General features: G+C 37.8%; 1 protein-coding gene and 1 non-coding gene across 2 annotated transcripts in view; one reads left to right on the forward strand and one right to left on the reverse strand.

The window, feature by feature from the left end:
- Positions 1–15,616: 15,616 nt before the first annotated feature.
- Positions 15,617–15,687, forward strand: TRNAR-UCG. The gene has a single exon. It is a non-coding gene; the product is annotated as a tRNA-Arg (tRNA).
- A 3,020-nt stretch (positions 15,688–18,707) lies between these two features.
- NDFIP2 (Nedd4 family interacting protein 2) overlaps positions 18,708–22,970 on the reverse strand; it is a 67,824-nt gene continuing 63,561 nt past the window's right edge. The window contains exons 7-8 of the mRNA XM_027589119.1: positions 22,679–22,784; positions 18,708–20,256 (exon numbers count right to left, since the gene is read on the reverse strand). Coding sequence (XP_027444920.1) covers positions 22,681–22,784 — 104 coding nt within the window. The 3' untranslated portion in view covers positions 18,708–20,256; positions 22,679–22,680. The remainder of the gene's footprint in view (positions 20,257–22,678; positions 22,785–22,970) is intronic.

The following is a 22,970-nucleotide window of genomic DNA, read 5'->3' on the forward strand; positions in this document are numbered from 1 at the left end:
GGACATCGGCCATGACCTTGGTTCTTTCCACTGAAGGAGCAGTTGCAGTTTGCTCTTGGAACTGAGCATTCTGACTTGTGTGGGACCAGCCCCATGCAGGCTGCCTGCCTACAGCCCTTCACTGAAGTCTGATCCATCCGTCCATACCATTCCTTTGCCTACCAGGTTCCCTTTCTTTATTCGGGTTTCCTGAGCCAGGTGACCTAAGTCAGCTCAGCAATTAGTCCCTCCTTCTATAAAAACCTGAGGGGAAAGAATAGCATCTATAACTTGTCAACTCATCTCTGCTTGTGGCCCCGCCAAATTTGGGGATGTACTTTACTTTCGTGCTAAATGCCAACTACTGGTTAAGCCATCCTCGGGCCTCCTTTACTCGTTAGTCTTCCTACGTTCTGTCTGTCAAGTAAGACTTCTTGCTGGAAACATAACACAGAAGGCAGCACAGAAATATGACTCAACCTACTGTGACAGTCACCGTGGCCATTAGAGTCCCTGGAGCTGACCAAGAGCCGTGATCAGAGTGCTCATCCTCTTGGCCACTATTGAAAGCACTGACATCATATTCCATACAGTTTTTAGGCCATGATTTGCCATTGCTGGACAATGATCATATTCATTATTTTACTATATTATTCACTAATATAATATTATTAGATGATCATTATTTTATGTATTAGTTTATTATATCTAAGGGTGTCGATGAACCTCTTTATAAAGTATTTTTTATTTGCTGAAGTCTTTCTGTGTGAGAAATTCCCATAAATGAGATTATTAAAACTATCACAAACATTAATTATGACAATTGTATAAAAATAGATGTTAGGGTAAAACATTGTGACGAGAAAAGAGAACACAGTTCGTCTGGAAAATAGCAACAACTGCATGGGGTCAAGACCTGGAAAAAATGAGCCAAAATGAAATTGTATGAAGATAATGAGATTAGAAAGGATTTTTTTCCCTAAAATTTACAATGTTAACTTTTGCTGGAAATTTTTTAAAAAGACCACTGAAATCTTCTGATTTTAGGGACACGTGAGTTTTTCATTGAAAAAATATTTATCCTTATTGTTTAGAGAGTACATGAAAAAAGAATGTCGTTTCTTCAGAGCATTATGGTTTTTCAAGGACATAATCAAACTGGTATTGTTTGCATTGTTTGCTGGTGTTTCAGTGTTGGAAAAGTATCTAATGAACAATAACAACAATAAAAACAGTCTCAAGGTACCCTGTTTGTATTGTACAGCTCTTACAAATATGCGCATTTGAGGACTTGTAATAATGGCTGATCTACTAATTAAACATAACTGAATAAAAATTTTTTCATATCTTAGTCTTCATTCATTCGGATTTAAATTTAATTCACATTTTGTGTGTACATTCCAGAGGAAAGACAGAATAAACGATAAGAAGGAAATAATATGGAGGGTTAACCTTTGTTTGGACAAGTAAATAAAACATTTTCTCTATTTGTAAAATTGTCTTAAAAGATGGCTAATAGCATTAATGCATTCGAGTTGCTTATTTTATTTTTTTTAAGATTTTATTTATTTATTTGAAAGAGAGAGAGAGAGCATGAGTTGGGGGAGGGGGAGAGGAAGAAGGAGAAGCTGACTCGCCAATGAGCAGGGAGCCCAATGCGGGGCTCGATCCCAGGACACTGGGATCGTGACCTGAGCCAAAGGCAGGCACTTAACCAACTGAGCCACCCAGGTGCCCCTCTAGTTCCTTACTTTAAGTCAAAATATAAAAGATTCCAATCCTTTCTTCCTTTTGTTCCCAGTTATCATTATAGGTCACTTTATTCTTCAACAATGAGGTAGGTTCTAGCATTTATTAAGAAACCCCTTGTTTGGGGCGCCTGGGTGGCTCAGTCGTTCGTTAAGCGTCTGCCTTCAGCTCAGGTCATGATCCCAGGGTCCCGGGATCCTGGGATCGAGCTCCCTGCTCGGCGGGAAGCCTGCTTCTCCCTGTCCCATCCCCCTGCTTGTGTTCCCTCTCTTGCTGTGTCTCTCCCGGTTAAATAAATAAAATCTTAAAAAAAATTAAAAATTAAAAATTAAAAAAAAAACTTGTTTTATGTCTAAAAACTTCCACAAAGGCTAAAGCAGATACTATTTTTTTATCAAAGTGCCTAACACGTCACCCCTTTTTAAATCCTTTTTTTTTCTTTTCCAGCTTTAGTGAGACGTAACTGACAACATCGTATTAGCTGTAAGTGTACAACATGATGAGTTGACATCATTTCATTCTGAAATCACAGTACAAAAATGCTACAGACTACTATTGTAAATACTGGTTGTTCCCCTCCCCCCCCCCCCCCCCCCCCGCTGCCCCCTTTGGCTGATAAGTGCACTCTGTGTGGTGTGTGGGATTCCTGCCTTGGTAAGACTCAGAGGGGTAAATACAAGAAAAGGGAAGTTACAAGAAAAAAAGCGTAGGAGTCCCCTATCAACTTGAGTTTGCCACTCCAGAAGGCAGTTTTGCAAATAGGGCGCTCATTAAAAGTTTATATGGTAAATTCAGGAAGGCTGAACCTGCGGAGAGCAAGACTGAAGGTTTTATAGAGAGAGCATTCTGGGTGGGCATAAGCATTGGGCAGAACCCAAAGTTTACATAAACCATTTCTCTGATATTCATCTAGCCGCTCAATAAGCATTCAGTTATTACTTACCCTTACGTCAGCACATCTGATCTTTCCCCCTTCTTCTCAGGCATTAAAAGAAGACAAAGTTGGTTATACAATTAAACAGGTCATTCATTCCTCATACCCTTTTTCAAATGTATGAGTACTAAAGGCTGCCAGACCTAGGGGATGGGAGTGGTGGAAAATAAATTATTTAAAGAATTAGCAGTATTTTTCTTCACTTAAGAATGTCATCTTAACCATTTTTTGAAAAGTGTTCCAAATTCATCCAGAAATCTGGGGAATAATCGGCAACAATAAACATGAGAGATGGAAATTTTTAAGATTTTTAAAAGCATTTTTAATTTTTACTGACTTGGGCAACTAAATGACGATCTACTTACTTAGGAAAACATAAACTACTGCTCCAGTAAGAGCAAAACCATATGCCTACCTCCAAGAATCTTCCTAGCTTTATTTTCCAGATATTTCCAGAAAAAGTTCCCAGTATATAGATCCTATTGTATATCTTGATGCTTTAGTCTTACAATTCAAGACCGCTGTTTTCTGGTTCTTGAGATAATCTTGTCCCTTTAATTCCATTCTCCTTTCAAGCCCTCATCCCAAGGGCTCTATCTTTCCAAATGTGCAGCCAGCGCCAAGCGTAGGACGTAATGGCTATAAGGCTTTATCTGCTTCTCTCTATTAGCATTCTTGAAAATACATTGAAATAAACAATCGAGGACTGTAATCACTTGGATTTCTCTCCAATCTAAGTTATTCATAAGATTAAATACTTAAACAGTCACATGAGAATTTCTTGACATTTTTTCCCCTGGTTTAGATTTTAGTAAATGTATGATTGAAATCCTTGTTATGATGAATGATTTTTGAATGAAACCTGGACATTTCGTATTAAGTTATGAGACTCTGGATCTTATTGAAACCTCTGTTGTAGCTGACTTTCTCTGGCCAGCGAAGAGAGTTGCTGCTTCGTTATTTCCACGCGTAATAGAAAGTCCAGGTCCCTGCTCAGCCCACACTGACACCCAAGGAGGGGCCTCCTCCCCATTACTGCTGAGGAAAGAAGGGTGTTCCAGCTCCGCACATGGTAACACCAAGGTGGTTTTGTTACCACTGGATGTCAAAAGTCTTGCCTCCCACTAGGCTTCTTCTGACCCCCAAGTGCAAGCTCCTTCCTTGGCCTTCTCAGCCCAGTGGAGGGTGGAGTGCCTTGTTTCAGCCTGCCGAATGTTGAAGCCTAGACTCCCCACTTCGTTGGTTGAGGTTGGACGAGAACACGGTTTTTTTTCCTGTGGTGTTGGGGGCAGCAGAATAGCTGTTGTCCAAAAGTTTTCTGTCTTGTTATGTCGCCCCTTTCCTAGTCCTGTGGGTAGAGAGATCAGAGTTATGCTCCGGCCATTTTGTGTCTGCGCCCTTTGGTATTTTCGGGTTGTTGGCATCCTGGGCTCCATGTCTGGCATATATGAGGCAAAAGAAAACTCAGGGAACTCACGAGGTCCTGAGGTCCCTAGAAGAAAGGTCTCTCCACCTTTTCTCTTAGGCCTGTTTTACATAATGTTTGGGGTTTTTAGTTGTACTCAGTGGGAGGAACAGACAAAGCGTGTCTACTCCATCTTCCCAGTAGCAGGGGGCCTCAGATAAAATCCTCTCGCCGGTCTTACTTCACCGAGAACAAAATCTGGAAAAGCTGTACCATTATGACAGGACTACAATTTTCACTCAAACTCCATTTACGTTTAAGTCTGAAAATCTAGCTTTCACATCAGTTCTAACTAAATACATGAAAGTTTATCCTAGGCTGGGGGATCCTCCAACTTGGTCATATTTCTTGGGGTGTGCAGTGTACTAAGGATGCCAATAATTGTCTTCCTGTTTCTGTGCAAGAATCTGCTTCAGATGAAAGCAGGTATGACCCTGCCCTTCCCCAGTGCCAGACGGTGCTATGGGTGAGTACCACACAAGGACACAGTCCAGGGTACCTGGGAAAGAGGGACATGAAGTTTTATCTCCTAGGAGTTTGAGGTTGGGACACAGAGAGACTTCATAAGCTAGCTTCTGTGAAGTTCAAGGTCAGGTCAAGTCAAGGGCTGAGGCCGGCGTGTAGAGATGACTATTACACACTAGGCACAAGAAGGATAAACTTAAGAAATCAATCTATAGAAAGAAAAACAATAATCGAGCAGACACACAGGGAGAAGGAGATAAGAAGCCAAGGGGTCCCAGAGAAGATATGTTTGAATTGTGTGAGAAGATTGTGTGAATGTGATTCTGACTTGGCTCCTGCTCGCTATTCAGCGCCTGGTTACACGTCCTTTTTGCATATAAACTGCTTTTCCTGCACTTAGGTGTCCTGCATCCCCATATCCCTCTACCCTAATAGCTTTCTTGAGTAGGTTTCGGAGCTCGAGGGTCTATGTGTGGAGTTTGGATGAGCTTTGGCCCCACTGCTGTAACTCTCCATATGGAGCAGGTTTCCTACCACAGCTCCAGAGAGTCACTCTGCAGCCTAATTATCCGCACAACACAGGCTCCCCTCCTACGCATTCGCCTTCTTGTCTATGGCCATGCGACCCTGAAGGCCCCCGATCTCACCTACATGTTTGCCTTCTTTCCCTCCACTCTCCCTCCTAGCTTTCCTGCCGTGCTCCTTTGCTCATTTTCTCTTCTGTTCTTCAACATAATTACCGAAATTTCAGAAATAGAACACAGCTGGTGAGAATACAAAGAACAAAAGGAATTGTAACTGGCCAAGAGTTGCCAACAGGCCATCCAAGAAGACAAGTTAAAGCCAGAAATAACCAAAGCACATGGGGAAAAAAACCCCAAGCATTTTCTAAAAGAAGTCCCAACAGCCATGGAAGTTCAAACGAGATAGATACCAGCTCAGACTTCTTTTTGCTACACCGTGTGACTGCCCACAAGAAGGACTGTTAGAATATGTCTGCCATCAATAAACAACTGAACGTGGGCCCCGCGGAAGATACTATCGGGAATTCTAAATCCAAATGACTGTGCAGAAATCATACAACCAAGAAAATAGTTAACTTATTGGAGGGGACGATAGCTTATTTTTAAGAGGATAAATCTAATATTTTCTGAGCTTTCTATATACAATCCCGGTGATGTCTGTTCAATCTTGCAAAAAGCAAAATCCTCTTTTTTTTGTACTGAATATTCCATTGTCTGATACTACAGTTTATTTATTCATTCACCTACTGAAGTACATCTTGGTTACTTTCAAGTTCTAGCAATTATGAATAAAGCTGCTATAAATATCCGTGTGCAGGTTTTTGTGTGGACATAAGTTTCCAGCTTCTTTAGGTAAATACCAAGGATTGCCATTGCTGGATCCTGGATTAAGAGCATACTTAGCTTTGTAAGAAACTGCCAAACTGTCTTACAAGGTGACTGTACCATTCTGCATTCTAACCAGCAATGAATGAGAATTTCTGTTGTTCCACAGCCTTATCAGAATTTGGCGTTGTCAGTGTTCCAGATTTTGACTATGCTAAATAGGTTTGTAGTGGTATTTCATTGTTTTTTTTTTTGAGTTTCCCTGATGACATAGGATGTGGAATACCTTTTCAATGTTTATTTGCCATCTGTATATCTTCCTTGATGAGATTCAATCTCCCTTCAGCCCTTTATTTATTTAGCCCATATTTTTTATTCAGGTTATTTGCTTTCTTATTGTTGAATTTTAAGAGTTCGTTATATATTTTGGATTATAGTCCTTTATCAGGTATGTCTCTTGCAAATATGTTATCCCACTCCGTGACTTGTCTTCTCATTCTCTGGTCTTTCACAGAGAAGTTTTTAGTTTTCATGAAGTTCAGCTCATCAATTACTTATTTCATGGATTTGGTGTTGTGTCTTAAAAGAGTCATTACAATAAATACCTGAGGTCATCCAGGTTTTCTCCCGTATTACCTTCTAAGATTTTTACAGTTTTGCATTTTACATTTAGGTCTATCATCCTTTTTGAGTTAGTTTTTGTGAAGGGTGTAAGGTCTGTGGCTGGATTCTTTTTTTTTTTTTTTGCATGTGGATGACCAGTTAGTTATTCCAACACCACTTGTTGAAAAGACTACCTTTGCTCCTTTGTCAGAGATAAGTTGGCGGTGTTTATTTAGGTCTATTTCTGGGCTCTTGATTCTGTTCCATTGATTTATTTCTCTTCTTTCACCAAGACCACACTGATTTGATTTCTGCTGCTTTGTAATAAGTCATGAAGTCAGGTCATGTCAGTTCTCCAACTTTGTTCTTCTCCTCAATATTGTATTGGCTATTCGGGTCTTTTGCCTCTCCATATAAACTTTAGCATCAGATTGTTGACATCTACAAAATAACTGGCTGGGATTTTGATTGGGATTGCATTGAATCTATAGATCAAATTGGGAAGAACTGACATCTTGACAATATTGAGTCTTCCTATCCATGAATATAGACTTTCTCTCCATTTATTTAGTTCTTTAACTTTATTCATCAGTTTTGCAATTTTCTTCATAGATCTTGTATGTACTTTGTTCGATTTATACCTAACTATTTCATTTTGGGGAGGTACTAATGTAAATGGTATTGTGTTTTTAATTTCAAATTCCACTTGTTCATTGCTGATATAAGGGAAAGCAATTGATTTTTTTATATTAACCTTGCATCTTTAACCTGGCTATAATTGTTTATTAGTTCCAGGAATTTGTCTATTCATCTCAACTGTGAAAAAAGGGACAGTTTTATTTCTTCCTTCCCAATCTGTGTACCTTTTATTTCCTTTTCTTGCATGATTACATTGGCACGGACTTTGTTGAAAAGAGGTGGTGAAAGGGGAAATTCTTCCTTTGTACCTGGTCTTGGTGGGAAAATTTGGAGTTTCTCACCATTAAGGATGATGTTAGCTCTAGGTTTTTGGAGACAGTCTTTATCAAGTTGAGGAAGTTCCCCTCTATTCCTAGTTTACTGAGTGTTACGAATGGATGATGAATTTTGACAAATGTTTTGTCTTCATCTATTGATATGCTTATGTGATTCCTCATTTTTAGTTTGTTGATGTAATGGATTACATTAAGTGATTTTTTAATGTTGAACCAAACTTGGGATACCTGGTGATAAATCCTACTTTTTAGGCACTGTTGGATTTGATTTGCTAATATTTTGTTGAGGATTTTTGTGTCTGTGGTCATGGAAGATACTCATCTGTGGTTTTCTTTTCTTGTAATGTCTTTGGTATTAGGGTAATGCTGGCCTCATAAAATGAGTTAGGAAGTATTCCTTCGGCTTCTATCTTCTGAAAGAAATTGTAGAGACTTGGTATAATTTCTTCCTTAAATGTTTGGTAGAATTCACCAGTGAACCCACCTGGCTTGGTGCTTTCTGTTTTGGGAAGTTATTAATTATTGATTTATTTAATAGATATTTCTTCTTGTGTGAGTTTTGGCCAATTGTTTTTTTCAAGGAATTGGTCTATTTTATGTAGGTTATCAAATTTGGGGATATAGAGCTATTCACTGTATTACTTTATTATCTTTCTAATGTCCTTGGGATTTGTAAGGATTCTTCTCCTTCCTTTCTGATATTAGTAATTTGTGTCCTCTCTCTTTTTTTCTTAGCCTGGCTATATATAGGCTTATCAATTTTATTAATCTTTTCAAATAACTAGCTTTTGGTTTCATTGTTTCTCTTGATTGATATCCTTTTTCCAATATCATTAATTTCTTCTCTAATTATTATTTCTTCTATTTACTTTGGGTTTAATTCACTCTTCTTTTTTAGTTTCATAAGGTGGAAACTTAAAATATTGATTTCAGCTCTTTCTTCTTTTCTAATATGTGTATTGTCATAAATTTCCCTCTAAGCACTGCTTTCACTACAATTTTTGATAAGTTGTTTTCATTTTCATTTAGTTCTAAATATTTTAAACTTTCTCTTGGGATTTCTTATTTGACCCATGTGTTTAGAAGCATGTTGTTTAAAGCTTCACAAATTTTAGGACTTTCCAGTCATCTTTCTGTTACTGATATCTATTTAGTTCCATTGTGATCTGAGAGCAGACGTGGTGTGATTTCTATTCTTTCAAATTGTTAGGGTGTACCTTGTGGCCCAGAATGTGGTCTGTCTTGGTGAATGGTCCATGTGAGCTTGAGAATAATGTGTATTCTGTTGCTGTTGGATGAAGTAGTCTATAGATGTCAATTATGTCCAGTTGATCAATGGTGTTGAGTTCAGTAAGTCCTTACTGATTTTGTCTGCTGGATCTGTCCAAAAATCCTCCTCTAAAAGACTTCATAAGCAGCGCACTTGTTATGATGAGCGCTCGGTGTCATATAAGTGATGAATCACTAAGTTCTACTCCAGAAACCAATATTACACCGTATGTTAACTAACTAGAATTTAAATAAAAATTTGAAAAATAAAATATGCAGCAAATAAATGACTTCAAATATAATAATTCATATAGTCTTGCACTTAAGTCTCGTATATTGAAGACAGCTAATCAGACATCTAGTCAACAGCTAGTATAATGTGATGTATATTCTGAGTTTCTGAAAATCCCAATAAAGCACTTTTCCTTCCCACCTGGGTTATATATGTGTAAGCTATAAAACAAAAGAGTGGAACATGGAGAATTAAAATATTAACTTTATTGCTGATAAAACTAGATTGGAGGGCATAGTTTAATTAAATGAACTCCAGAATTAGGCAGATGTACCTTACCCAGGTCGTGTTAGACTTCCTTCCCTGGGCAGGGGCAGAGCAGAGCTTGCCCTGGAAGAACAGAGCACAGCTGGAACTCCTGTGAGCTGCTAGCTCCCCAGAGGAAGAAGAGAAGCTGAGCAGAACATACCTAGGTATTTACATTTCAAATTTACCTATCAAATAAATTACTCCCCAAAGGAAGAGCTAATAAAGAGAGAGGTCAGGAGTTAAATAATTACATTTCATCCACATGGAAGAAACATCAAAAGTGGTGGAGGAATGTCCCCCCATCTTCCAACAGTACATTAAATCTTTAAAAAAACAAAACAAAACAAAACTCTAGTTCACAAATTGTAAAATATTAGCATTATTAGAAACATTTTCCTGGAATTTGAGGACCCAGAGATTTGCCAAATGTAAACAAATGGCTGAAGTTAACACACAGAATGGAGCTCACATTACAAGTAATTTCTCTTTCAGAATTTTTTATATTTGTCTTTTACTCTTGACTTCAGACAATGACAAACTAGGTTTATGTTAGCAAAGAAATGGTAAAAGGGAGAGGAGGGGAAAAAGGGAAAAAGGGCAGGGAGTAAGGGAGGTAGGAACAGAGAGGATAGAGGGACAGAGGTAATCACTGTTAACAAGTAGGTGTAAATAGTCCCGGACTTTGTTCTCTACATCTCTTCTGCATTCTGCTACACAGAGTTGATCAATCAATTTCAGAATCTGGAACCTTCAGTCTTATTTCTATAGGACTCCATTACATATTCTTTAACTCTTCTCTGAGAAAAGAATTTTTTTCCGGGGAATAGTTTGGAGTGAGAAAAATACATATTTCCAACTAACAGTAAGGGGAAGGGCAAAGCAATGCTCAAAGCTGTACATAATCATTGCAAACACATTATTAGGAAGTGTCTGTGTAAACTTTCCCGGTGTGAACAGCCAATGAATCTCAGAGTCATCTATCCTGTACTAGACCAGAGGGCAGAACTCAGGGCAGGTGAGAGATGGTGTTTTGGGGGCCTATTAAGCAGCAGGCTCTCTACCTAGAAACCTCCTTGGTTCCAAAGAATCAGACTTAGTTTCATTTCTGAAAATACAAACCAGTATCATACATTTGGGAGCTGGATCATTGCAAAAGGGAGTGCCCTTTTGCACCTGGGTCATTCTCATTTGTTGTTTTACCAAGCAGTAATTTGCAAATGGCACCTGCTTCCCCTGGCAAAGTTTTGTTGATGGGCAGTGTGGATAGCATCGAATGATCTTGGGGATAGTCGTTGAATTGTGGCTGCTGACATTTTCACTGAGGCCATTTCTGGAAGCATTTGTTGGGAAGTTAGTCATTCCATGGGACTCCCAATTGGAGAAAAAAAGAGAATGCAGGCATGAGTAAAGCAGATGTGAAACCCACTGCTTACACATTGCCACTGCATTGACTTGACTGACAATCAGCAAACCAAGTGCAAGGAGCCTGGATGGTCAGTGCCTCCTGTGCGCAGGTAAGTCTTGTGACTCCTTTTTCATGTTGGTGGCTTCTGATGACCTGAGCAGCTCTTCTGGGGAAACGGATGGTTATACTTATACCAGTTTGAATTGTTCTTAAATATCAGTAACAAAAACCTAACTAACAATAATTAAGCAATTATTTTTCTCATTGAGCAGAAAGTTAGAAGGTAGGCAGGTCCAAGTCTTACGCAGTGCTCCATGATGTCAGCAAAATCAAGCTCCTCCTTCCTTCCTGCTCTCATAGTTAGTCTACCAACTGTTGCCTCAGTGGCACAAGATAGTTGCTTCAGCTCCAGATGTCACACTTCAGTTCAAGAAAGGAAGAATTGGGGAAGAGAGAAGGAGGGGTGGTAAATGGCTGTTGGTTTAGCCAGAGAACAGTGACTGCCATATCCTGGAACACAGTTTTGGTCCTGAAACAAGGGAAATTAATTTTAAACCCAGAATCATTTTGGTCTTCCCTAAACCTACCCAGCCTGGATATTCTTGTCAACTCTGACCCCCTTCCTCCTAATAACCTGGTTCCAGAGAACTTGTTGCCAAAAATAGACCTATCGGAAGATCAGGAAGCAGGACATCTAAAAGCTGCAAATATCAGAACTTGGACTAGCCCAGTTCCCACAGGCCTGGAAGACACAAGCCATCCCTCACCTAGAGACTAAAGAACCAAGAAAGTAAACCTTGGTTTCTCAGGAAAAACAAAGTAAGAGCATTTCAGGAAGAAGCAGTCATCTCCAGAGCTGCCTCCCAGAATACAAAGAAAAAGGCACATTGTCTCAGACATTGTACCTGGGACCAGCTCACCTTTAGATGAAATGAGAAGTTCCACTGACATCACAGAAGACAGGGCCATCCTAGTAAAACATTATGATGAAAAAGCCTGTAAGAGTATATAATAAATAGGTAACAGTGGTTACTTCTGGAAAGGAAGAAAAAATTGGAAGATACATGAAAAAGAACTATCACAATTTATTCTGTATACTTCTTGTACCGTGTGTTTAGAGAAGAGGGTGCCTGCACCATTGTTAAGTTCTGAGGTCAGTAGTATGTGCAGTGGCAAAGTGAGTGGTTCACAATGACATGTGGAAAACCTCAGGCTTGCTTTTTCAAGCGCCAGGTGCACTGAAGGCTGTGGAATTAACACCAGGCATGGATCCTGGCCTCGAGCAGAAGTGATGAGGCATGAATGCTGTAAGTGTGCCACACAGTGGAACGTGGCTGGACAATAAAGAGGCTCAGATGAATTGCCATGAGAACTGGAAAAACGGTTACTTCCTTCTAAGAAGGATCGAGAAAGGCAGAGCCTTGTGCAAGAGATGGCAAAATACAAAATGTTGGTGATACATTTATTTTTTTAAAAAAGATTTTATTTATTTGACAGAGAGAGAGAGAACGAGAGCAGGAACACAAGCAGGGGGAGTGGGAGAGGGAGAAGCAGGCTTCCCGCTGAGCAGGGAGCCCGATGCGGGGCTCAATCCCAGGACCCCGGGATCATGACCTGAGCCAAAGGCAGACGCTTAACGACTGAGCCACCCAGGCGCCCGTTGGTGATACATTTAAACATAGATGGGGCACCTGGGTGACTCAGTCATTACGCACCTGCCTTCGGTTCAGGTCATGGTCCCGGGATCCTGGGATCGAGCCCCACACCGGGCTCCCTGCTGGGCGAGAAGCCTGCTTCTCCCTCTCCCACTCCCCCTGCTTGTGTTCCCTCTCTCGCTGTGTCTCTGTCAAATAAATAAATAAAATCTTTAAATAAATAAATAAAAATAAAAAAAAAACATAGCTGCACACTCCTTTTTTCTCTAGAAGTTCTAGTTCCGGCGTCACCTCTGTAGTGTAGGGTGCCCTGGTCCTCCCAGAGAGCAACAGTTCAGACCTGACATTTCTGTCCCTACCTCACATTAGCACATTTTCCTGTGTATAAATCTCCCTCCATTTGGGTTAAAGGGCTGAAAGTATCTTAGGTATCCTGGGGCGCACTCAACCTGGCACTGGCAGCCATCCCACCCATCCTTCCAATTTACTGAGCTGTACTGAGTGTGGGGGAGGCGTGCCAAGTTGGGTAAGATTTAACATCTACAACTGAGGACAGTAACACCCAAGTCAGTAATGATAATGCAGTGTCGTCTGTGCCTTGACAGAAAGAATACACAGGGCTATGGAAACCAAGAGGGCCGGGTCAGAGTGAGAGGATGAGAGAGAATGGACCTTCCCAAAAGAGATGGTATTCAAGCTCTTTTTGAAGGTGGAAAAATGAATAGGGTAGATGGATGTCCTGTGAGGGCAACAGCACCATCCCTTCGGCACTCAAAAATTTTTAATGGACCCAATTATGATCAGGGTAGAGTCTAGGAGACCTAATTCCCATCTAAGTATTTCCCTTGCAAGGTAATAGACATTTTTGAAAATAAATCCAAGATTAAGAACCCATGATGATAAGAGAAAGCTGGTGAGTCCTCGAATTCCTAGAATCAGAAACAACCTGCCCACAAACTATTTTCTGATCACTTCTCAACCAGGATTTCAGAGCCCCGGCTCCCTGAGCAACAGCGATGCAGCGCCAGTTACAGGTTTGTCCTGCTCTCCGAAAGCAGAGCATTGCAGGAAACCTTCATAAGCCGAAGTGTGTAACGTGAAGCAATTACCCCTGATCTATATGAAAGCAATTATCATTAAATTTATTGCCATTTATGTCTGGGCACTCCTAGACCCCCAAAATCTCTCTTTGGCTTCTCTAACACCTTAGGACACATCTTGCTAACGAATGCACAAAACAAATCCGGGAAGACAGATGCTCCCAGACACAGCTCAGAGCTCTGCTGGCTTGATTGCTGAGATGCTCAAGGGCAGGTCAGGGGAAGCAGCGTGGGGTGCGCACTGCCCCGTCCCAGCGCGCTGTGAAACAAACGCTGAGTGCTATTTTTGCTTTTCACCTTTTTTCAGTAAAGCAAAAATCTTCTTTGAATTTCTTTCAGTTAGCGAAAACAAGAACCAGTGTAGGTTTTTCATGAACGTGAAGTGGCATACTGTGAACCTTCAAAAGGCGGGGGATACCTGTAAAAAGAAACATCATCCCAATTCAACAGTGAAGATCTGAGGGACTGGTTTTGGGGCCTCCACACTTTGGCCTGGAAAGATCTGTGTGAGCTACCACACTCCCCACCGGCTGGAGTGCTTTACTGCTTGTCAAACAGGCAACTCCCTTCCCCTTTGCATGACTGTGTCCCTTAAAATCAGTTGTCATCAAAAACTAATGATGTACTGTATGGTGACTAACAAAAAATAGATGATAGGTAGATAGATAGATACATAGATAGATAGATAGATAGATAGATAGATAGATAGATAGATAGATAGATAGACAGATAGATAAAAAGAAACTTTTGCTTTGATTCCACTTCCTGCAGAGAAGATACAAGATATAAGGAACCAACCCTAGGTCAGCACGATGCTATTATATAAATCACCCTTTTTGGCGGGTGCAAGGCCCACAACAGGCAAGGGCTTATTTCAAATCCTCAAAGCATCTACTGACACAGGCAGTCTGGTCAGGGAACACACTGAGCAAAGATTTCATAATGTCTCTTTCTTTTGCATAATTCTCACCTCATCTTCAGGTACATACTGTGTTTCCCAACAAACAGGTGAGGAAACTGAGGCTTTGGTTAAGCAAATTGCCTGTGCTTGCATGAAAGTTGGTTATTTGAGTTCAGGGTTAGTTAATCTGACTCCAAAACCAGTCTTTTATTACATAAAGCTGCTTCTCTTAATAATCCAGAGGCTCCTCAAGGATAGAGAAAGGGAGGTGCTAGTGGAAAGAAGTTACATTTCTTGAGGTAGGAAAAATCAACTGTGTGAAAATTAATCCAATTCTGCTCACTTTACAGGATTATGGAGAAACCAACAAACACTTCTGTCACAACACTCCCACACTGCCCTGCAGAGCCAGGTTGTCTGTATAAAGGCCTGAAAACCAGAAAGGCTCTCCTTCAGAGAGGTCATAAAGAACTCAAGAAATGCTCATTAACTCTTTTAAGATGTTTTATGTGCCTTTCCCTTTGCCTGCAAGAAGTCTTGACACGTTGAGCCTAACGTACTACCCATCACCTGTGTACAAGCACCTAGCTATAGAGAGAGCACACAATGATGAAAAAGGGAATCCGCGGATTCCCACTAGACCAAAATCCCCGAACTTCAAACTAGGGGAAGGAAATGTGCTGTCACAGGCCAGGTGTACTGCATTGGATCCTCTGGTAATGGAGGCTAGAATGTTAATTTCCCCCAAACTTCCAGTTGATTATAATGCACCATTTTGAGTAACAATCCCAGCTCTGAAGAGAGGTCCTAAGACTCACTCAATCAAGAGTTCATTCCTGGAGGTCGCCTGGGTGGCTCAGTTAAGTGTCCGACTCTTGATTTTGGCTCAGGTCATGATCTCAGGATTGTGGGATCAAGCCCCAAGGGCTCCATGCTGGGCTTGGAGTCTAATTGCGATTCTCTCTCTCCCTCTGTCCCTCCCCTCCCTCTCCCCCTCTAAAACAAATAAAAATAATAAAAATAAGTAATAATAATTCCTCCCTGAAGATCCCATTGGATTAAGGAAATGTTAAGACTCACTTATCTTTTAGAAGTTCCTAACTCTCAATGAACTGATCCTGTTTTCCACAGTCTGCTGGTCATTTTAAAAGCTGGATTTAGGAAGTGATACTAATACTCACTCCACCACCAATGCTTACTAGCAATTAAGTTTTTAGGTCTTGGGGTGCCTGGCTGGCTCAGTTGGTAGAGCACGTGACTCGATCTCAGGGTCATGAGTTCAAGCCTCATGTTAGGCACAGAGCCAACTTGATGAAAAAAATAAAGTCTTTAGGTCTTATCTCTGAATAAGATGAAAATTAAAATTTTAAAGCCCAAATCCCATAGTTTGCATAGCATAGCCAAACCAAATCACCATGCAGGAATTCAGATGGCTGAGAAACTAAAGGAATGATAAATATATTTCCACACTAGGGATTTAGGTACAAGTACTGTTCTTGAATCTCCAAAGAGCTCATACTTTCCAACAAGGTTATCTGCTACTTTTCATAATCTGAGCGCAGAGGCTCCTCCAAATTTCTTCTGAACTTTGGTTAAACTTTTGTTTTACGTGATTTTGCTATGCTTCTGGTAAAGCTAAAAGAAGATATTATGCTGTAAGGCCAGCCACCAATATCCCTTTTTGTGTTACTGAAGGTAAACTGTTGATCTAAGTAAAACAAACACGAAAGGAGTGGGAAAGTAATAAGGTGACGCTTCTTGCAAGTCTGAGAGAGAGAGAAGCTACCTCTCAATTTCTGGAAACCAAAAGTGTATGATTTTGGCTTTCCATAATCTCAACTGCTAAAAAAGTAATACTCTAGGGGAGCCTGGGTGGCTCAGTTGATTGAGCGTCTGACTCTTGGTTTCAGCTCAGGTCATGATCTCAGGGTCATGAGATTGAGCCTGGCATTGGGCTCTGAGCTCAGCATGGAGTCTGCTTGAGATGCTCTCTCCCTCTGCGCCTCCCTCCAGTCTCTCTCAAATAAATAAATAAATATTTTTTTAAAAAGTAAACTCTATATAGCTACTGGATTTTTTTAATGGTTTTCATGAAAACCAAGTAGCTTTTAAAAGCTCAATCTCTTAAAACAAAAAGAATGAAAGCTAAGCTGAAAACACCAAGAAAGAAAAGTTAAAACCACCAAGCATGTTGAGTTCAAAACAAACACTTTTAAAAATTTTTATCAAGTATGGAATGAGCTTTTTGATTTTCTTCTAAATAATTTGAAGGAAGTTTTTTGCATTCTAGGTCTTATGTCCCGAATGAAAATATAAGCCCACAGGGAGGTCTGACCTATGGTTACCACTGATATTCTATAAAGTAGCAATGAACATAAATTCCATAAAGCTGATTTTTTGGCATGTATTAAAATTAAACTGCAATCATCTCCTGTGACAAGTTTAATACTGTTCCACACTCCAACCTAATTCCATGCCGGCTGTTCTCATCTCAAATAAGGTATACCATATAAACATTTTGTGAGGCTAAGATGGCGATATGTTGTGAATCTTACACTGATTTTCAAAAGGATGCACAGGTTCACATTTCCACATCTTATAGAACTTTATTAATAAGCAAAACATATGTCAGCATGTTTTATATATGGGCAAGGACATTCCTATAATAATTGGCACATTATCATCTAACAGTTTAACTTTATAAAGAATGAGATTTTAAAAAATAATACGCTAACATTTCATATGACTATTTGAAGAATAAACAATTAAAATTAACATTTAACAGCAGTTTTAAAATATAAAAGCTCATTGTTTACTATTTACCATAAGCTGGAATCATTCCAATACAACTTCTATTAAAAAAAAAAAAAAGATCCCGTGCATCTTCTATAGGTCAGACAAATGGGTTGGCTAGGAAAGGCCGCGACAAAAATTAGCTGTTGACCTAATACTCCAGGTCCTTCTCTCCAAGGGCAGTGGATTTAGGCAGTCACTTCTCAGTAAAAAGTACAGTTATATATAGGATGATCATGTAATTTATTCTCCAAATTAGGACACTTTTGAGAGAGGAGGCACTATTTACGCTGAGAAAACAGAAATAGGGCTGTTTCTGAGCAAACTCAGGACATATGTCACTCCAGTTAAATACAGCATCAGATGCACTCTCGTTACTTTTGTGCTTTGGGGGACTACAAACCAGTTGAAAAGAAAAATGTTAAATTAAGAAACCCTGATTTTTTTCTCTAGTTGCACTTTTTGGATTTCACTTTTCCTGTTGTGGACGGTTCTGCTGGAAGTATTAGTGATTACTGTCTTAACAGGTTGATATGGGAGATATACCTCACAGACTCAAAATAAAAGGCTAGATAGAGATTAGTATTTTTTCTCTTAAAGAGAGATTTTTATTTTAACTGAGTATAATAAGATTTGTCTTTCAATTTTAAATTCCTAATTTCAATCCTGAACACACTATACAGAAAAATGTATTTTTACCTTAAATTCAGTTGATTTCATGAATACATAATATCCTAGCCCTAACTAGCTTATTCAAATAGAAATAATTTAATAAATATTTGCATTAATTTCCAAGCCCCATTCACATTCATTCAATTATTTAGACACCCTAACAAAGATTCTGATTTTCAAACTTTAAGACAGAGTGCAAAGGCAGTTAAGCATCCCCAAAACACAACAGCAACTGTTCTACCCAAGCTCACAGGAAATGAAGGGAAGTATGCAGAATTTGACAGATCTGGAAGAGAATGTTAAGGTTTTAAAAATAATATTCTATGCCCAATTGGATGATGAGATTTACGGCTACCACTGAATTGTACCAATTATAGGGGATCAGTTAACATGTACACTTGAACCTTATAGATTTGAAGGTGGGGGGGACCAAAACAAAAAATGAAGGTTTTGATGTTGGATCAAAAGTGACACATCCATATTCAGAAACCAAGGATAAATACCACAAAAACTAAAATGTTACATTTTAATAAAGTGATGTGATAGCTCATCTAGTAATCTACAATTACCATGTACAATAGCTTAATTTAAAAATTATCACAAAAAACAAAGTACAGGTCGATAGAAACTTAATATGCGATAAAGAAGAGATCTAGCATGAGATTCCATTTCTCATAAATACATTCTAATTTAATTTTAAATTCCAAATCAGGCAACTAAGTTAAATATTTTGTTTTCTTTACCCCATGCTAGTTTGACTTCAAGGGGTATAACACAGGGACTTCAATCAACAATAAAAATTCTATGTAGGGAAAAAAAATGAATGAGAGAAAACAAAAAATAGGACGCTCAATTAGCAAAACAAAACTGCATGTTTTATTTATCAAAGACAATGAAATAAATCAGAAAATACAGAGAAATACAAAAGAAGTTATAAAGTATAATTTATTTTTTCAGAAATGGAAAAATGTCCCTGAATAGTTTTAGATGTATCTTTTAGTAGTAGTCAGTGTCTAATAATAAACAAGCAACCAATTTTATTATGTACTCTATAGCTGTATTAAATTACTTTTAAGTTTAAAAGATGATATAATTCCCATTTTTAATTTTGGCATTCAAAAACAAAAATATAACTGAAAAGAAAACAGATGAGACATAAAATGATTTGCAAAATGTAGTAGCTTATGAATGTAGATTCCAGTTTTAATAATGGTCACAGACACACATACTCTTGCAACACACACACACACACACACACACACACACACACCACACCCCCATATTCCACAGACACATTTCTGTAACTTAAAAACAGATTATTTTGCATATCTGAATTCAAGATATGATTTTTATAGGTTAATCCTACAATCATAAAGCAAGAAGCTATTAGTACAAGTTTTGATTTGTTTCATTTAACAAACTAAACATCTAAAGAAAAAATTATTACAATGATAAGTGAAAGATACTTTTATTGGCTTCTTAAAAGACAAATGCAAATGAGAATCTTATTCAGAAAATTAATTTTCAAAAGTGTCTTAAATGAAATAAATATAATGTCTAATACAATCTCTTCCTACAAGACTAAGATGGCAATGCTAAAAACCAAGCTTCTCGACAGAATCCCTAAACCTGGCATGTCCCTTAAAAAGAAAACAATGAAAAGATGTTTTTATAAGGGACACGTGGAATACCCATATCTTCTTAAAATCTGTCCTAAAACAAACTATCTTTAACACCCAAATTTTCTCTATATATTAAGTTCACTTAATTTTAAATTAATTGAAAAGATATCCAGACACAGTTTCTAAGAAAACAATGCAGAAAGTAATTTATGCATGGTTATTTACAGAGTTTGCTAAATAATAATGTAAATATCATGTTCAAATATCTGACAAAGTTCTTCTATAATCAGCACTGCAGGTTTCAAAAACTATATATAACAAAGGATGTCTCATGTGTAGAGTTACTAGATGAATCTAGGAGCCAGAAACTAAAGCATTTGAATAATTTCATTTTTATTATACTAAATGTCAGGTCGGAAGTCAATGGCATTTACATGCTGGAAGACTGTTTCTCACTCACCTCTTTCAATTATAACAAACACTGATTAACCAAATATGACTGGACTTTACTGCTACAACTTTATGGTTTCTTTCAAGTATACGCAAATCTTTTACATGGGCACGTATGCAAATGTGCAAAACAAATGAAATATAAATATTTAAGAGAATGAACAGAAATGGCTTTTAAGCATAAACCATCCTGCTATTCAATTTTGAAGATCTATCTTTTCTTCACTAATTTGTCTTCTGCTTTTAGTAGTCTTCTATTAAAGTTGTAGGTTTACAGATGATCTGGAAATTTCACATTGATATAAGAAAAGAATGTCTGGTCGATGCAGTCTAGGGACAAAGAAAGAGTCTTAAAGTATATTAAGTTGCAGCTGTCTACATGATAATACAATAAAAACCCATTTTATAGCAGTATTACATCAAATATATAATGTTCTTTTGGTAAAGATAATATAAAATAGCCTATTATCAGAATATATTCCGAAGTTTAAGCTTCTATAGTAAACCATCTAGAAAATATTTACACATTAAATTTTAGGCTCTTGAAAATGCAAACAAGATAATTACACCGAATACTCAGAATATCATTCAAATTAGTAAAATTACTTTGCATTTTATCTTACATACTGATACACTCTGTTACTGCTCGCAAAGACATTTTAGTGGTTAAAGAGAAAATGTGACACCTTCTAGAGCTAAAAGAACATTTAAAAGGATACTTTAATATTTTCCAGAAATACAACTATTCACTGTACTCTTCAGTAGAAATAAGTAAATTATATTAGATTACGAAAAACTCCTAGTTATAAAGCTTAAGCAATCAAATCCCAAACCATACAATTTATTTATAAAAAGAATATAGTAACTTTGAAACATTTTGTACTTGTAGAGATCTAGAAGTTAAGTGTTTTAGCAGACACTTTGCCTATGCAGTTCAAATACTTTAAAAGTTCAAATCATTTATAGACATGAAGTATATGGCACTTGCTTCAAAAACAGTATAGAGGGAGGAGATATTTTTAAGTCATATATCCAGTAAAGAGTTAATATCCAAAATAGTTAAAGAACGCATACAACTCAATAACTAAAAAACCAAACAATGCAATCAAAAAATGAAGAGAGGATCTGAACAGACAGTTTTCCAAAGACATACAGATGGCCATCAAGCACATGAAAAGATGTTCAACATTCCTAAACATGAGGGAAATGCATATGAAAAACACAAGCAGATTATCACCTCACACCTGCCAGAATGGCTGTAAGTAAAAAGATAAGAAACAAGTGTTAGCGAGGACAGGAAGAAAAGGGAAACCTTGTGAACTATTGCTGGGAAAGTAAATTGAGCCAACCACTCTGGAAAACAGTATGGAGGTTCCTCAAAAAATTAAAAATAGAACTACCCTATGATCCAGCAATTCCACTTGTAGCTATCTATCTGAAGAAAATGAAAACACTAATTCAAAAAGATATATGCACCCCTATTAACTGCAGCATTATCTACAATAGTCAACATATGGAAAACAACTTAAGTGCCCATCAACAGATGAATGGATAAAGATGTAGGGTGTGTATGTGTGTGTTCCATATATACATGATGGAATACTACTGAGCCACAAAAAAAAAATCTTGCCATTTGTGACAACATGGATGGACCTTGAGGGTATTATGCTAAGTGAAATAAGTCAGAGAAAGACAAATATTGCATGATTTCCCTCACAAGTGCAACGAAAAAAAACCAATAACAACATAAAACACCACCTATACTCATAGATACTAAAAACTGAGTGGTGGCTATCAAAGGGGAAGGAGTTTCAGGACGGGGGAGCAAAATGGGTGAAGGGGATTGAGAGGTACAAATTTCTAGTTACAAAACAAGTAAGCCATGGGGGCGTAAATTACAGCACAGGGAATATAGTCAATAATATTGTATTTGTATTAATTTGGTGACAGATGGTAACTAGACTTATTGTGGTGAGCATTTCACAAAATATACAAATGTCAAATCACTATGTTGTACATATGAAACTAATATAACATTGTATGTTAACTGTTTTTAAATAACAAAAAGTCTATTATAGAAAATAGAGATATGAGGTCTCCTCATGTGAAGAAACTACTAGCTAGCCGCATGCAACCTCCAGAAACTCACTGGATAACTAGTAAGACAACCTCTGCTCATTTCTTTATTCCCATTTATTCAAGTTGAAGCCTTCATTGTTGATACAAACTGACAGACATTAAGGAAACTATGAGAGCTCCCATTTTCTTCACATAACTTTTATTCTTTGATCTAGTTTGTTAAGATCACTGCATGGAAAATTTCTTTTCAACCACAAATTTGTTTTTTGTTTTGTTTTGTTTTGTTTACCACATGTCTGTGGATTTCACATTGTTTTATACAAAATGCCCATCCCTTCTGTGTAAGTGCTTTGTCGTATTTTGTTTTTCAAGCCTTTAAACTGTGTGCTAATGGTTACTTACATCCTGTGGTTAATCTTTTAAAAAGAAGTTTAAAAAGTCTGACTTAAAGTTTTTTTATTCACAATATATTTAAAAAATTAAAATTTATGAAATTCAATTTTTAAAAATCTTAAAAAGTTCACAATGTACTGAATCTTAATTAGTTGACTGTTAACAGTATAACAATATATTAAATATGCTAAGTCTAAGTAAACAACATAAGTACACATAATAGTCATCTGGTGAATAAGAATACATGAAGGAAACAGAGTTCTCTATTGATATTTCTTACCTCTATAATAAGAAGAAATATCTTGTTCTATGAGCAGCTGCCATACTTTCAGACATGTTTCTGACTTTTAGATAATTAACAAATCCTCTGAAGAAAAGAAGCAGGCCTGAAACGGTTAAAGTAATACAGAGCCATTATGTTCTTATATGGAGAGGGCATCAATTTAAAACAGACAATTATAAACAAGATCCTCTTGGCTTAAGGAATTTAATCTGTAAAATTCTACTCATTCCGTAATATATTTTACACTATAACGATAATAACCATCATGAAAAAATATGAAGAAGTTTAC

This window comes from Zalophus californianus, chromosome 3 (assembly GCF_009762305.2).
Source record: "Zalophus californianus isolate mZalCal1 chromosome 3, mZalCal1.pri.v2, whole genome shotgun sequence".
Taxonomy (NCBI): Eukaryota; Metazoa; Chordata; class Mammalia; order Carnivora; family Otariidae; genus Zalophus; species Zalophus californianus.